Here is a 13,790-nt window from a genome sequence, read left to right as displayed (position 1 = left end):
GAAATGCAGAAATGAGTTTTGTTTCATTAGTTTGCTCTCAAAAACACCTACAGAATGACGCAATTTCCTCAGATTTGTGGTGCTAAAGCACACCCACACTGCTCTGCATATAAGTAAAGTCAAATATAGCAGTGGTGACACCTTTTCATGCAGGCGTAGCAATCACAAAAATGTGCTAGGAAATAAAGAACATTATGTCCCTTCATCTAGTGGAGTTTCACAAAGTTGTATCTCCTTTTTTAATTCTTTCCTACCATTTTTAGAAACATCTTGATTTGTAGAAGCAGATGGAACATTTTTTGTTGCCCCTCAGCAAGCATTTTTTTCCATGACCTGAACAATTTACTTCAGCTGGGCCTTTGTTGAATAGAAGTACAGTAGTTCTGTCTTCAGGGAATGGGGAATTACATACAGACTATACTGTACTGTGTGAGAAAAACAGAATGGTAAAGGCTTTCCTTGGTTAGTTTTTTTTTTTTTTTTCCAAATGAAGCTCAATGTTGTCACAATCGTTGCATTGTCTCAGAGAGAGGCAGGCAGAGGCAAAAGTCATATATATGTCATCGTCATAGTCAGCAGGCTGTGTGCTTATGGGAGGATATGGCAGCCGGCAGGATTTTGTAAAACAATGACCAGTCTGACAATTCAAACTTTACTTAACCTCATGTCTGTCCCCTAATCATAGAGTCCAACAGTGGAGAAAGATGTAGAACAACACGGTTAGCTAACACATTGCTGCCATGGATCTATAATCGAGTGCGTTGGCCTAACTATTTCCTTTTGGCCCAACCCAACAAGAGAAAGAGTTCCTGAAACTTCAGGCTGTGCTCCCCCATAAACCTCTGTGTGAGAGGCGTGATTCAGAGAGAGAGAAACCCCTCCTCCAAAAATCTAGTCATCTCAGCATGTCACCTCAGTTGTGAGAGCAGATGAAGATTCAAAGGGCAGAAAGAGGAAGGCAGGAACAGTGAGACTTAGAAAAAGGAGTGGTCATTCTATGAGACTGCATCAGTCTGTGTCATTTTTATTTGCTGGTATCAGTATATACTTGAACTACTTTTTTCCATACCCGTTAATTGAACTGGTTCTTTTTTGGGGTTTTTTGTTAAGTTTGAACACCAACTAGGAAAACGTAGGAAAAAGTCAAGGGGGAAAAAAGAAACCTGGACCATCTGGATGCAGAGGATTCTGAGGTTTATGTTTTGGTTGTTTAAACTTTCCTTACACAGATCTGGACACTGTTCGCTTCTTCACCATGATGGGCAGGTGGAACCTCCTGATACTGGGTGAGTCACATCTGTCAACCATTTGCACAGTAGTTAAAATGGAAAATCATCTGCTTTAAGTTAAAAAAAAAATGTTGTGTGCTCTGAAAGAGGAAACCAAATGGTTTCACAACCTTCCAAACCTTTTTGAATTGGTATTTAGGTATGTGTTTTGTATAGATTCAAATCTATGATGACGAAAAAAAATGTTGTATGAATCAACTTCAAACTTTTTTAAAAGAGCTAATGTCTTGTAATCGTCACTTTTATGTAATAATATTGATTTCTAATTCCTGCTGTAAATACTTTCTTTTGTAACTTTTCGCTTTGATCAAGTCAGCCAGCTGTCTTATCAGCAGTATAACTTGTAAAATTAAAATAGTCAAACTGTACTCAATTTGAAAATAGCTGCAGCAGAAGCTAAGACCCTGAAACCAGAATGTGAGAAAGAGCTCAGATAAATTAGAAGAAATGAAGGGAGAGAGATGCTGAACACTGCAGCTTTTCTTCAAACAGCCCGCTATCAGGGTGCTACTGAACAGAGGACCTCTGTTCCTCTGCTTTTATAGTGATATTTATACACTATGAGCTCATCTCACAGCAGCCGCGCAACTTGTTGCCTGATAATGACCACAGTTACACACAGCTGCTTTTTTAAGAAAGAACTCTGTTGCCATGCCACCAAACATCAACACTGGTAGATTCTAATATCTACGCTGAACTGTAAGATTTCATAATTTCATGATTACAATATAAGATAATGATTTTTTTTACATGGTTCCTCTTCATATATATTAAGATAACCTTTATCTACACCATGTTGTGAAGTGTCCTCAGAGTTTTATGTGGTCATATTTATGACTTTTTGCCAGTGGCTTTTCTGATTGTGAACATTTATACCTTTGCGATGGTGTGTCTGTGTGTCTCCGCAATTACACTGCCAAAATGCTAGTTATCTGTGGGATTTCTCTGCCGCTGTGTTGAGTTTCTCCTTAACGCGGTAATTAAATGGCCAATTCTCCTAAATCATCAAAAACATGTTGCCCTTTCCCGCTAAGCCATGGTGGTTCTGCACGCAGCCAACAGTTTTTACAGGCAATTATTTCCTCCCAAAGGAAAAACAAACAGTGAAAATGCTGAAGGATGTGTTTTTTCAAACAGCAAAGGGAACTAATGTGGCAGCAAATAGGCTACCTGAGCAGGATGAACTGACTGATGGTGAATTAGTTATTTATTTTAAGGATGATACTGAATCATCTGATGAGGCTTATAATGTAAAAGTATAATGAGACTTTCTTCCTGTTTTTATATACCGTTTACTACACCCATCTGGTGTCATTCAGGAAACCCCAAAGAACTGACTCTGCACTCTTAGAGCATGCACATTTAGCGCTACTTTGTGCTTGCGCCATGCCAGCTGATGTTTCCTCACCCATAGGAAGCACAGTTCTCCCATGTGTTGATCATTTTGAATTATGGTGCAGATGCCACTGGAACAATCTGAGGAAATGAGGGTAGAGAATAAAGGCATACGTCTTATCTGTAGAGCCTGTATAATATTTCTGATGTTATAAATGTCATCAAATTGATCCTTTGGTTTCCTTGAAACAACTGTATTTTACAGCGACAAAAACAAAATGTTGGATTAGATTGTTGTTGAGAAGGTAATGGGCTATACATGACTGACAGTTCCCTGCTTGCTTTTCAGTTCTGTTCCTCTCCTCTGTCATTGTCCCATCTGAGTCAGACTGCCCTGCAGGATTTATTACTTCTGATGAAGGATGCATTGGTACGAAAAACAAACTTATCTTGTATTTAATCATTCATGGAACAGCAGGAATGTTGTGGTATGTGTGCAGCTTTCCTTTTGGAGAGAAAGTATGTATAAGCAAATGGTTTGTTAATTTTTGTCCAGTGTAAAAAGTCCGGGCTCCAAAAGTACCAATTAATGTGGTATCCATCTGTTTCATATTCCGTCCTTATTGAAGATGAGAATGACTGTGCTGTTGATGAAGACTATCCTGAAGATGTTGGGAAATGTGGAGAAAATACGCTATGCTTTAACACAAATGGCAGCTTCTACTGTCAGTGTGCTAAAGGTTTCAGGTCATCAACACTGACTGTGAATTTTACCGGTGGATCATCTGCAACGTGTAGAGGTAAGATATCTTCAATCAATGATGGCAGAGGTTCTGATTCATGTATGATTCATGCTGAAACTTCAGTATGACAGTACTGTCCTTATCCTTTGCTTTAAGATATTAATGAATGCTCGGACATGAAAGACATCTGTGGACCTAATGCCATATGTTTCAACACAATTGGCAATTATTCCTGCATTTGTGATGATGGATTCGTTTCCACAACTGGAGTGGAAAGTTTTCGTTATGGTGACAACGTGAAATGCATAGGTAACATGCTGTTCTCTTCCGTACTGCAGTCTTAGACCATCTAGTTTTAGTTTAATTTGATGGTTGGTGGTTTAATGATGGTTTTCTTTCTAACTTAAATTTCCTCTTCCTGTTGATGTAGATCGTGATGAATGTGAAGAGGAAAACATTTGTGGTCAGAATGCAGCATGTGTCAACACACCAGGTGGTCATCATTGTGTCTGCAACGCTGGCTTTGGACTTAAATCTGGCAAATCTACCTTTTCTGGAAATGAGGAGCAATGTGAAGGTGAGGACTATGACATAATGTGGCAAAATATAACGCAAGACATGACTCTCACAGTGTTTTAGAAAATATCTAAGGGAGTTAGGCAGACTAAAAAATACTAACTTGACTAACTTGTTGCTTTAGTTTTTTTGCTTTGTTCATTATCTTAAAAACCTACCCAGCACTGTTTTGAATATAAACATTCTAGTGCACCAGGATGTGTATTGTTCCATTGGCACTGACTGACATACACAATGTAACCATTTTCCTGTCCCCAATATGTTTCCATTTTAGACATATGTATGACTGATAAGACAATCTGCGGAAATGGAACCTGCCACCATGAAGCCACTGGTCATTACTGTGCATGCCATGCAGGATTCACCAACTACGGCAACAAAACGTCTCGCTGCACTGGCAAGAACCCAACAGCATTCAACTTTTTGTGACATCCAGCGTAATCTGATGTTTCTTTTCTGCATCAGCAAGCACATTTCACTGAATAAGCTTTTTGTTTCCACAGAATTAAACTGTGATGTTTTCAAAGATGCAAACAATGTAAAAGAGGTAGGTCACCCACCACTCACTGTTGTGCATATATTTAAAATGTTTATTGTCTCACACTTTTGTTTCATCCTCCCCAAACCCCTCTCCCAGCTAATTCCCATTGCCCATGATTTCATGAGGCAGCTGAACAAAAGCTGTCTGGACCTCACGGAGAGTGAAAATCCGAAAGAGCTCGACGGGGACATCATGCTAAAGGTACAAAAAAATTAATAGAAATGCAAAACGCCCAGTTCTTTACTACCATGACAGAAACAGGAAGGCTTACCCTCCTTTGAGCTCTGTCACATGGTGTTTAGATATTTGTGCACAACACTGTAGACTGTTTATATTGACCTGAGGTAGTGTGCAGCCTGAAAGTCTGCCTCGGTCTGACTCTGTTTCTTTTTTTCCCTGCACATACTGACGTCACTGCCTCTCCCCCTCCTCTCTGTTGGCTGCAGTTACTGCTGTCTATAATCGACAAGGTCTTGTCCAGTGGAGTCTTCAATACTAACAAGGAAGTCTCCACCTTTCTGGACTTGGTGGAGGAAGCTCTGAGGCTCATAGGACCCTTCGTAAAGTCCCCAAGGACAAATATATCCTCTAATCATGCAGGTTAATGATTAGATTTAATAGATATTAACATAAAGTAAAATAGCTGTTTTCTCCCATTCACAAAGATATGCACACTTAGGTCTTAGCCTTTTCCTAACTATCAAAGCAATTTGCTTCTCAAAAGGGGTTTACACATGCTCAAATCTAAGATATGTTTTTACAGTAGCTGGTAGATTTCACCTATTATTTTCTGATTATCTAAAGTATTAACAGACACACTGTGCATGTTCACACAAAGTTTATCTTTGTTTCTTGGTCCAGAGCTGCAGCATCTGCTGCATAAAGGGTCTGTCATTCCCCAAGGAGCTACGACTTTATCATCTAAGCAAGCTCAGCTGGACATCCAGCTAGAAGTGGCTGCTGGACATCCTTCCTATTACCCAGGTACTAATGATGCCTAGTAATGTCGCATTTGTAACCACTTTCATTAAGACATCCTACTTCCAAATGTAACAGATGTCCACTTAACCCAGTGTTATTCTGCTATTATTATAATAGGCTTTACAACAGTGTCCCTGCTGAGCTATTCAAACCTGGAAAACTCTGCAAATGGCTTCTCTGGGGGGATGAAACCAGAAAAGAACCAGAGTTTCAAGATAAACTCCAAAGTGGTCACTGTCGCTGTCAGTAACAGAAACACAAGCCACCTTAAAGAGGAGGTCAAACTCACTTTGTACCACCTGAAAAAGGTAAGAAAGACAGACAGTTGAAAGATAGATGTCACATAATGGTCATTTACTCTGGTCAATTAACTTGTTTTACAGTCAAATCAAACTTCACACACCTGTGTGTTCTGGGATTCCTCGGAGAAAGGAGGGTCATGGTCTGCACGTGGCTGTGAGGTGGTGGAGTCCAACATGGAGTACACTGTGTGTTCCTGTAACCATCTGAGCAGCTTTGCTGTGCTCATGTCCCTCTGTGAGATGAAGGTTAAAACTTTGTATACATACAGGATGATTTAAACCATATAGTTTAGTGTTTACAATTTAAACTTCAATCCAGTTCTGGGCACTGTGACGTAACAGTTTTTCTCTCTCTTAACAGGACAAGTTTGAGTTGCAGCTGATCACCTGGGTGGGTCTGTCCCTTTCTTTAATTTGCCTGTTCATCTGCATCCTGACATTCTCAATGATCCGCTCCATCCAAAGCCCAAGAACCACCATCCACCTTCACCTCTGCATCAGCCTCTTCACTGCTAACCTGATCTTCCTCGCAGGCATCTCTCGAACAGAGAATCGGGTAAATACTATTACAGCTTGCTGCCCAGATGAGGGCAGTAAAGGTTTATTCCACCTTCATATAAACCAGAACTAGGGATACTAAGTCACAGCACAGCTGCTAAATGATTTATGTAGGGCCTAAAGATTTATGAACAACCGTTTAGCAAGTTCTTTCTCCCTGAGCCTTTCTCCTAATTTTTTCATCATCCTTTGTCCCATTTTCACTGCTTTCATCTCTCCCCTTTAGGTTGGCTGTGCAGTGGTAGCAGGGATGCTGCATTTCTTCTATATGGCAGCATTTTGCTGGATGTGTCTGGAGGGCATACAGCTCTTCAGGATGGTAGTCCTGGTCTTCAACACCAGCTTCAAAACCCTCTACATGATGGCAGGTGGATATGGAGTCCCAGCTGTAATTGTTGCTGTCTCTGCCTTAGCCAATGCCGAAGGATACGGCACTGACAAATAGTAAGTTCCCTCTACTGGCATTTATTTCCTTTCATTTTTAATGTAATCCTGAATCTCAGCTTATGTTGAAATGTGGTCAGCTCAATTAACTCTCAACATGCATTTCAGCTGTTGGCTAAAACTGGAATTCATTTGGAGTTTCTTTGGCCCTGTCTGTGTCATCATCTCTGTAAGTAAGAAAATTATTGTTAAGTTAAAATGTCCCTGAAATTGACTTAATTTCTTTTAAAGCTAATCTCTGTTGTCTTTTGTCAGGTAAACATTTTCTTTTTTCTCATCACTGTGTGGAAACTGGCACAGAAATTCTCAAGTTTAAACCCTGACCTGGACAAGCTGCAGAAGATAAAGTAAGTCACCACTAACCCACAAGCTGCACGCACTACACAAACGTTCTAATAAATGCGAGAAATGTTTTCTGTATGTGGGAAACATAATTTCCTGTATTATCTCTCCCACAAAGGAGAAAGAAATGAAAGTGTAATCACCCACAACCCCTAAAAAAGTGTAGGTCAAAGTAAAGGTCAGAGTATTGTAGAAAGGAGAAATGACCTGTATGAATCTTTGTTGCCTCCTGCAGGGCATTCACCGTTACTGCAGTGGCTCAGCTGTGTGTGCTGGGCACCATGTGGATCTTTGGTTGTTTCCAGTTTGAGGAGGGCACTGTGGTCATGTCTTACCTCTTCACCATCTTTGGTAGCCTTCAGGGGCTTATGATCTTTGTCATGCACTGTCTGTTTTCCAAACAGGTTTGTCATGTTACTCTCAAGCAAACAAACAAAAAGGAAAAAAAAAACTGCGCTCCTGCCTCTTTTGGTGTCAAAACTCAATTTGTATTCTGACTCTAGGTGAGAGAAGAGTATGGAAACATCTTGTCCAGATGTTGTGCACCTCAGAAGAAGCGCTACTCAGAGTTCAGTTCCTCCCATTCCAGCAAAGCACATGTAAGTAGTTATTTATATTTCACTGCAGTGGGTCTTGGCTAAATAAGGGGTGCCTTCATTGCTCTCCAAACAACAGTAAATTAAACCCAACATTTACTATGCACGTGGACAACATAGTTAAACATTTGATCTGTAATTGGAATGCTAGAGACTGGATGAGCTTTAGTCATTGCAAGTTTAATTGGAAGATTTTGCAAAAGCAAACAGCTAATTCTTCCACAGGTTCTGAAGATGATGCGTTATTATGGGCAAAGTAAAGCGTATTGTATCTTAGAGACAAAGCAAAGTCTGTCCTGATAATGAAAGCGCGTTTAGTGTTTTTTCATGTCTGACAGAATTATCCCTCTCTTGCATCATCCTCAGGCATCCAAGAGCACCCAGGACACAGGAGAGTCTCATATTTGAGGGGCTGAACAGTGATTTGGGAGAAAAGTCTGATTTGCTGAACACTGCTACGTCAGATAAACAGTCAACTACTGATCTCCCAGTCAATGGCTAATGCACCAGTTCCTTTGCTGCAAAATTTTGTAAATAGTATCATTCTTTATCATAAGTGGGTCTTAAAGAATTAGATTATCTATTGAAATAAAATAATTTAACCTACTGCAAATTAAGGATGGAAAAGACTATTGACAGCATTAACATGACACAGATTATTATTGTCATCAAAAGCTGTTAACATTGCAGATGATTAGAGCCCATAATGTGCTTTACTTTAATGCATATAGTTATTTTATCTGTGTTTCCCTAAACACACACACACACAACATTAATTAAGTTTCGAAAAATTAATGCACAAAACTTCCAACTTTTCATTTTAAAATAATATTAGCTGATTTTGGAACAAAATTGTGGTGACTTTGTGAAATCCTGCTTGATCAGGTATACATAATAATGCTTGTTGTGTCATCCAGGTACTTTACTGAACCAGCAGAGGCAAACTAAGAAATATTTCTGACACAAGCACTTTCTATTGTCCACAATCTTTAAATTGTTAACATTTAATATGACCCAAAAGAGAAGGACAAGTATAAGACAGAGATATATTTTTATTGCTTGTTTGTATATATATTGCTGAGCAACTCAATATGTATGTATATTTGACTGCACTCATGCTCTGTGTATTTTATCTAAATATTTAAGAAAAGTTTGTTTATTGTCAAGTTCAGATAATAAATGTTTCATAACTGGAATTTCAAAGATAATATTGTATTCTGGAATAATATTACAGTTGTAGACATTTGTTTTGTTAGGTTAAAATGATTAGACTTTTTATTTCCAGTTCGCCTGTTACATATTTCCTAGTGTGCATTATTTTAAATGATGTTTTAATTGTTTGTAAGCCTTTTCATCTTTTGTCCTGGGAGCTTTCAACAAAATAAATATTTTGATGTACCTCATGTTTAAAGCCTCTGTGTAATGCTCTTTCCACCACTGAGCTTAAGTTATTTGATCTAAAATGGGGAATAAACTAAGTTAACTATCCATCCATCCATTATCTATACACCGCTTAATCCTCACTAGGGTCGCGGGGGGGGCTGGAGTCTATCCCAGCTGACTCGGGCGAAGGCAGGGGACACCCTAGACAGGTCACCAGTCTGTCGCAGGGCTACATATATAGACAAACAATCACTCTCACATTCACACCTACGGGCAATTTAGAGTAATCAATTAACCTCAGCATATTTTTGGACTGTGGGAGGAAGCCGGAGTACCAGCAGAAAACCCACGCATGCACAGGGAGAACATGCAAACTCCATGCAGAAAGATCCTGGGAAAGCCGGGACGCGAACCAGGGACCTTCTTGCTGCAAGGCGAAAGTGCTAACCACTACGCCACTGTGCAGCCCCTAAGTTAACTACTGTTTTATTTATGTGTTTATGTCAGAGTTCCAAAATTGAAAATGCAAACTTTAATCTTTCTGTTGTTATAGACCAGCAGAAAATAATTGTGAAACCTGTGCAGTGATATTTCCTTTCTTTACACCTTCATGTTTGACACCAAGGATTTGCCTGCTTGACTTAAAAGACAGGAGCAGTTATACACAGAGAGGAAATGAGAGACCCTGTCTGCTTCCTTCCTGTTTATGTGAGATTACGAATGTGATGGCCTCAAAAACAGCTCTGATGTCTCAAAACTGGTACTTTCATTTTAACAAGCAAACAGGGAAGCATGTTTACTCTGTAACACTATAAAGTATCATTACAGATTCCCTCTCTAAACATTTTCCAACCTTAGAAAAGTCCGTCTTGAAGCATTTGATTTGTACTCTCCCTCTTGGAACATTTTAAAATACATTTATTATTTTTAGACGCAAAATATTCTAAAGTATCTGTCAGGCTGATGTTCAGCATATTCTAGTGAATGCTTGAGACGTTTAAACATGCTGTTCCAAACTCCTCTGATAACTTCTGTTTATGTAGCAATGGATGATAATAGTCATAGCCCCAGTCAAAATATAGACATCTCTTATTTTTTGAGCTACCCTTGAGAATTTGAGAAAGACAATGTTAGCAACAGCTCTCTGCATATGAGCATTCAGCCATTTAGCCAGCAGTGGATCAATACTATGCTCTGCTCCGATGGATCAGCAAACAGGATGCATAGATGGAAGGAACACATCCACACTGGGAAGGAGAATGGAAAATGCAGATCCAGTATGTTGAGATAAAATAGCTGCCAACTCTCCAGAGAGAGGGAGAGAGAGGGAGAAAGTCAGACCGGGCAGAAAGCGAATCGGACAGAAAAAATTAAAGGAAAAGAATGAAAGCAAACGACTGTGAGATCGAGAGTGATGACTGAATGCGAGAATCAGACAGGTATATTCATTCTCTCATCTATTTCAAGGAATCCAAAACAATCCAGTGTTCATCTGGAGTCATCTTGGGGTAAGTTTCATTTAATATTCAAAAACATTTTAATGGTAAACAACTAGATAGTACACTGCGCACAGTCCTCTCCTGTAAGATATGAGTTTAAGTAAAAACTGAAATGCAAAATATAAGGAAAAGGCATGTGTATGTCTAAAGACTTGAAGCTGTAGGAAAGCTATTTTACCTGAATTGTTTAGAAATGTTTAGTTTTGTTTGAAAAGCACAGGAAAATAAAAATAAAATGAGAGATGCAAATCTGTGGCATTTGAGAAATAATATGGGGTCCAGTATCATGTCTGAAGAATTTCCATAGTGAACAAAATCTTGTTTCACGGCTCTTTTTTATTGCATCCTCTCAGTCCTGAATAAAACATCGGGATTCCTGCAACTCATTCAGTTCCTCTATAATTCACTCAAAAATAGAGAAATAGCTTCTCTCTATGTAAGTACGCTCAACAGAAACCTCAACAGTTTATGCAGAGGTTGATAATGAAACAGATAAGCATAAACACAAAGAGAGATTCAAAGCATCTGGCTTTCTGTGCTATCTCACCGCAAGCTGTAAATGATCAAACCAAACCTGTTCTACTGAAATCCTTCTGGAGTGTGAATACATTTAACTGTTCACAAACATGAAGCCTGGTGTCACATCAGGGTGAAAATTGATTATGCAAATTGTCACACCCTGCTGGTTAAAGTTTAATGACATATATCAAGTACAAAAACAAAGATAAGATTGCTGTGCCAAAATTTCTGTGTAAAATTTTAACTGAGTTTAGTTTCACACTGTGCTTGGTGTCAAGCTAAACTGGTAATTAACTTAAAAAAAAAATAGGTGAATGAATCCAAGCTATTATGTATCCCGCAGCTTAAAACAAATCTCATCCTCCCTTTTGAACAGACATACACAGTGAGGCATCATGACAGTTCAGCCCAAACCTAAATAACAGCAATCAAGTCATAAGTCAGGAAAAGTCGAGCAAGGAGTTGTTGAGCAGAGTTTCATGGCAGGTGAGAGATCTGAAGAGTGGAAACAAATGTGTGCTAACAGCCTTTTATGAAACAGGTATAACAAGACTGTTGTGCAAACCGCCTTAAAAATGACTTAAGTTCCTTATATGTCCAAACCAAGGCAGCAAACTTTGTTTCTTTGATGAATACAGTATTTTCTGAATTGAAGCCTGGCCTTGGCCTTGCTGCACACTGATCTTTCATATGTAATATCAATGAACAGTCATGTTTTTGAAAGTTTCCATTTGCGAGAGTGCATATGTTCATGTATTCCAAGCAAGCACTTAATGCATGCTCTTGTATTCAAGGCAGAGACTAAAAACGCTGGGGAAAAGCTCTGGCAGGGTTTCATCCACTCCTTCTCATTACTGCCTTGGCTAAAATGGTTCTTCTAATTAAGGACTAAATCCCTAGTGTGACTTTCAAACCGCTTGTTGTAATGAGCCTTTGAGTTACCAAGTGAAGCATGTATCACATAGCATCCATTGGTCATGATTTTGTTAAGACATCTCCATTGTACTGTGGTCTGTTGAGTCCTTGAGAAGCCTTTAAGATGCCATCACAAGCCTTTAAGATGCCATCACAATAAAAATATGAGCAAAAAACTGACATGGTTTGAACTAATGCACATATTTAAACTTTGCCTACACTCCTCTGTAGATGATAACGAAGATGATGGCGTTTTCTTCACTTATTGCTTCATTTCCTACCTCCTCTACACCACCCATCCTCCAGCAGAACCTAAAGATGAACTCATCTGATCAGCCAAGTCCCTGGCTGAACAATAGCGCCTCGCCACCGCTCCAACCTCCAGGTTTATGGATGTCCTGCTTCACTATGATTTTCGGCGCCATCTCCAACCTCACTGCTCTGGGCATATTGGCAAAGACCCATGTTAGATTCCGCCGCCACTCCAAAGCACCATTTTTCCTACTAACAGTGGCTTTGCTTTTGGCTGACCTGGGAGGCCATGTGGTTCCAGGTGCTTTTGCATTGTATCTGCACGTACATCAGAGGTATAAAACACAGGCCATGAAGCCCACCAGTATATTCTGTCATATCTTCGGTGCATGTATGGTGTTTTTTGGCTTATGCCCTTTGTTGTTTGGTTGTGCCATGGCAGTGGAGCGCTGTGTGGCTATCACCCAGCCGTTTTTCCATGCCTCCATGATATCAGTTGCTCATGCACGACGAGTTGTGTTCTTTCTTTCCTCTCTTGCTCTTGTGCTGGCTGTTTTACCTTTGTTTGCTGTGGGAACTTATACCACCCAGTTTCCAGGCACGTGGTGTTTCTTGCCTATCCATGATCCACAGTCTGCGGCGGACACTAATCTGGCTCTGGCTTTCTCAAGTCTGGGCCTCACTGCTCTCACCTTTTCCCTGCTCTGCAACATCCTGAGTGGTCTGGTGCTGCTGCAGACCAGAATGAAGTCCCACAGTGTTATTACAAAACCTGCAGTTCGCTGTGATCATCGTACATCATCTGCGTCGTCTTCCTCCTTATTTTGTTCGTTGGACGTGGAGATGATGACACAACTGGCAGCGATCACTGTGGTTTTATGTGTCTGCTGGAGCCCCTTTCTTGTGAGTTTGATGGGTTTGTTTATATTTTTAGAGTATTAGATTTGCAATTACATTACAGTGGATAAAGTATGACTTGCACCTTATGAGTAATTATGTTTAATTTGCCTTGTAGATCCACATTCTTGTGGTGCAGCTCAACCAAAGCCACAGAGCCTCAGGTCCTGTGAAAGATGGCTTCCTTCTTCTGGGCTTACGTATGGCCTCCTGGAACCAGATCTTAGACCCTTGGGTTTACATCTTACTCAGAAGGACGGTGCTATTCAGACTTTGTTGTGGTGTCTACACACGGAGAAACACAGTGACAGCAAACAGCTCCTGTGCAGAAGCACGCAGACAAGCCTTTAGTTTGCAGTGACTACTTCACTCTTGTGCAATGAAATAATATTTTTTTCGTGTATGTTGTGAAAAATATATGAGTGTAAATGTTGTTGTTATTTTTAACGGTTTGGTGAAGTCTATATTTTGTAAGCCTGCACGTGACAGCGTAAAAAAAGTGGAGTTCAAATTCATTTCACAACATTTAGTTAGTAGTCTGTGCTGCTTCTGTCATCAATAGCTGGCTGCCACCTGCAAATCCTGTGGTTGGGCATTTGGGCGGGATTCATTAAGACC

General features: G+C 39.9%; 2 protein-coding genes across 2 annotated transcripts; both read left to right on the top strand.

Annotated features, from left to right (window-relative positions):
• Positions 1–914: 914 nt before the first annotated feature.
• On the top strand, positions 915–9,110 carry LOC111573672 (adhesion G protein-coupled receptor E5). Its single transcript, XM_023277948.3, has 19 exons — positions 915–1,286; positions 2,974–3,054; positions 3,254–3,424; positions 3,524–3,676; positions 3,798–3,944; positions 4,218–4,340; positions 4,447–4,490; positions 4,581–4,685; positions 4,931–5,084; positions 5,346–5,468; positions 5,583–5,773; positions 5,849–6,013; positions 6,129–6,323; positions 6,552–6,769; positions 6,878–6,938; positions 7,025–7,116; positions 7,347–7,515; positions 7,615–7,710; positions 8,074–9,110. The coding sequence occupies exons 1-19, from the start codon at positions 1,256–1,258 to the stop codon at positions 8,113–8,115; spliced, it is 2,361 nt and encodes a 786-aa protein (XP_023133716.2). The 5' UTR covers positions 915–1,255; the 3' UTR covers positions 8,116–9,110.
• Positions 9,111–10,274: 1,164 nt separating this feature from the next.
• On the top strand, positions 10,275–13,676 carry ptger1c (prostaglandin E receptor 1c (subtype EP1)). The gene is made up of 3 exons (XM_055005121.1): positions 10,275–10,598; positions 12,255–13,178; positions 13,291–13,676. Exons 2-3 carry the CDS (start codon positions 12,255–12,257, stop codon positions 13,531–13,533), a joined length of 1,167 nt encoding a protein of 388 aa, XP_054861096.1. The 5' UTR covers positions 10,275–10,598; the 3' UTR covers positions 13,534–13,676.
• Positions 13,677–13,790: the final 114 nt, after the last annotated feature.

This window comes from Amphiprion ocellaris, chromosome 19 (assembly GCF_022539595.1).
Source record: "Amphiprion ocellaris isolate individual 3 ecotype Okinawa chromosome 19, ASM2253959v1, whole genome shotgun sequence".
In the NCBI taxonomy this organism is placed as follows: domain Eukaryota; kingdom Metazoa; phylum Chordata; class Actinopteri; family Pomacentridae; genus Amphiprion; species Amphiprion ocellaris.
This window is presented reverse-complemented; position numbering and strand designations above follow the sequence as displayed.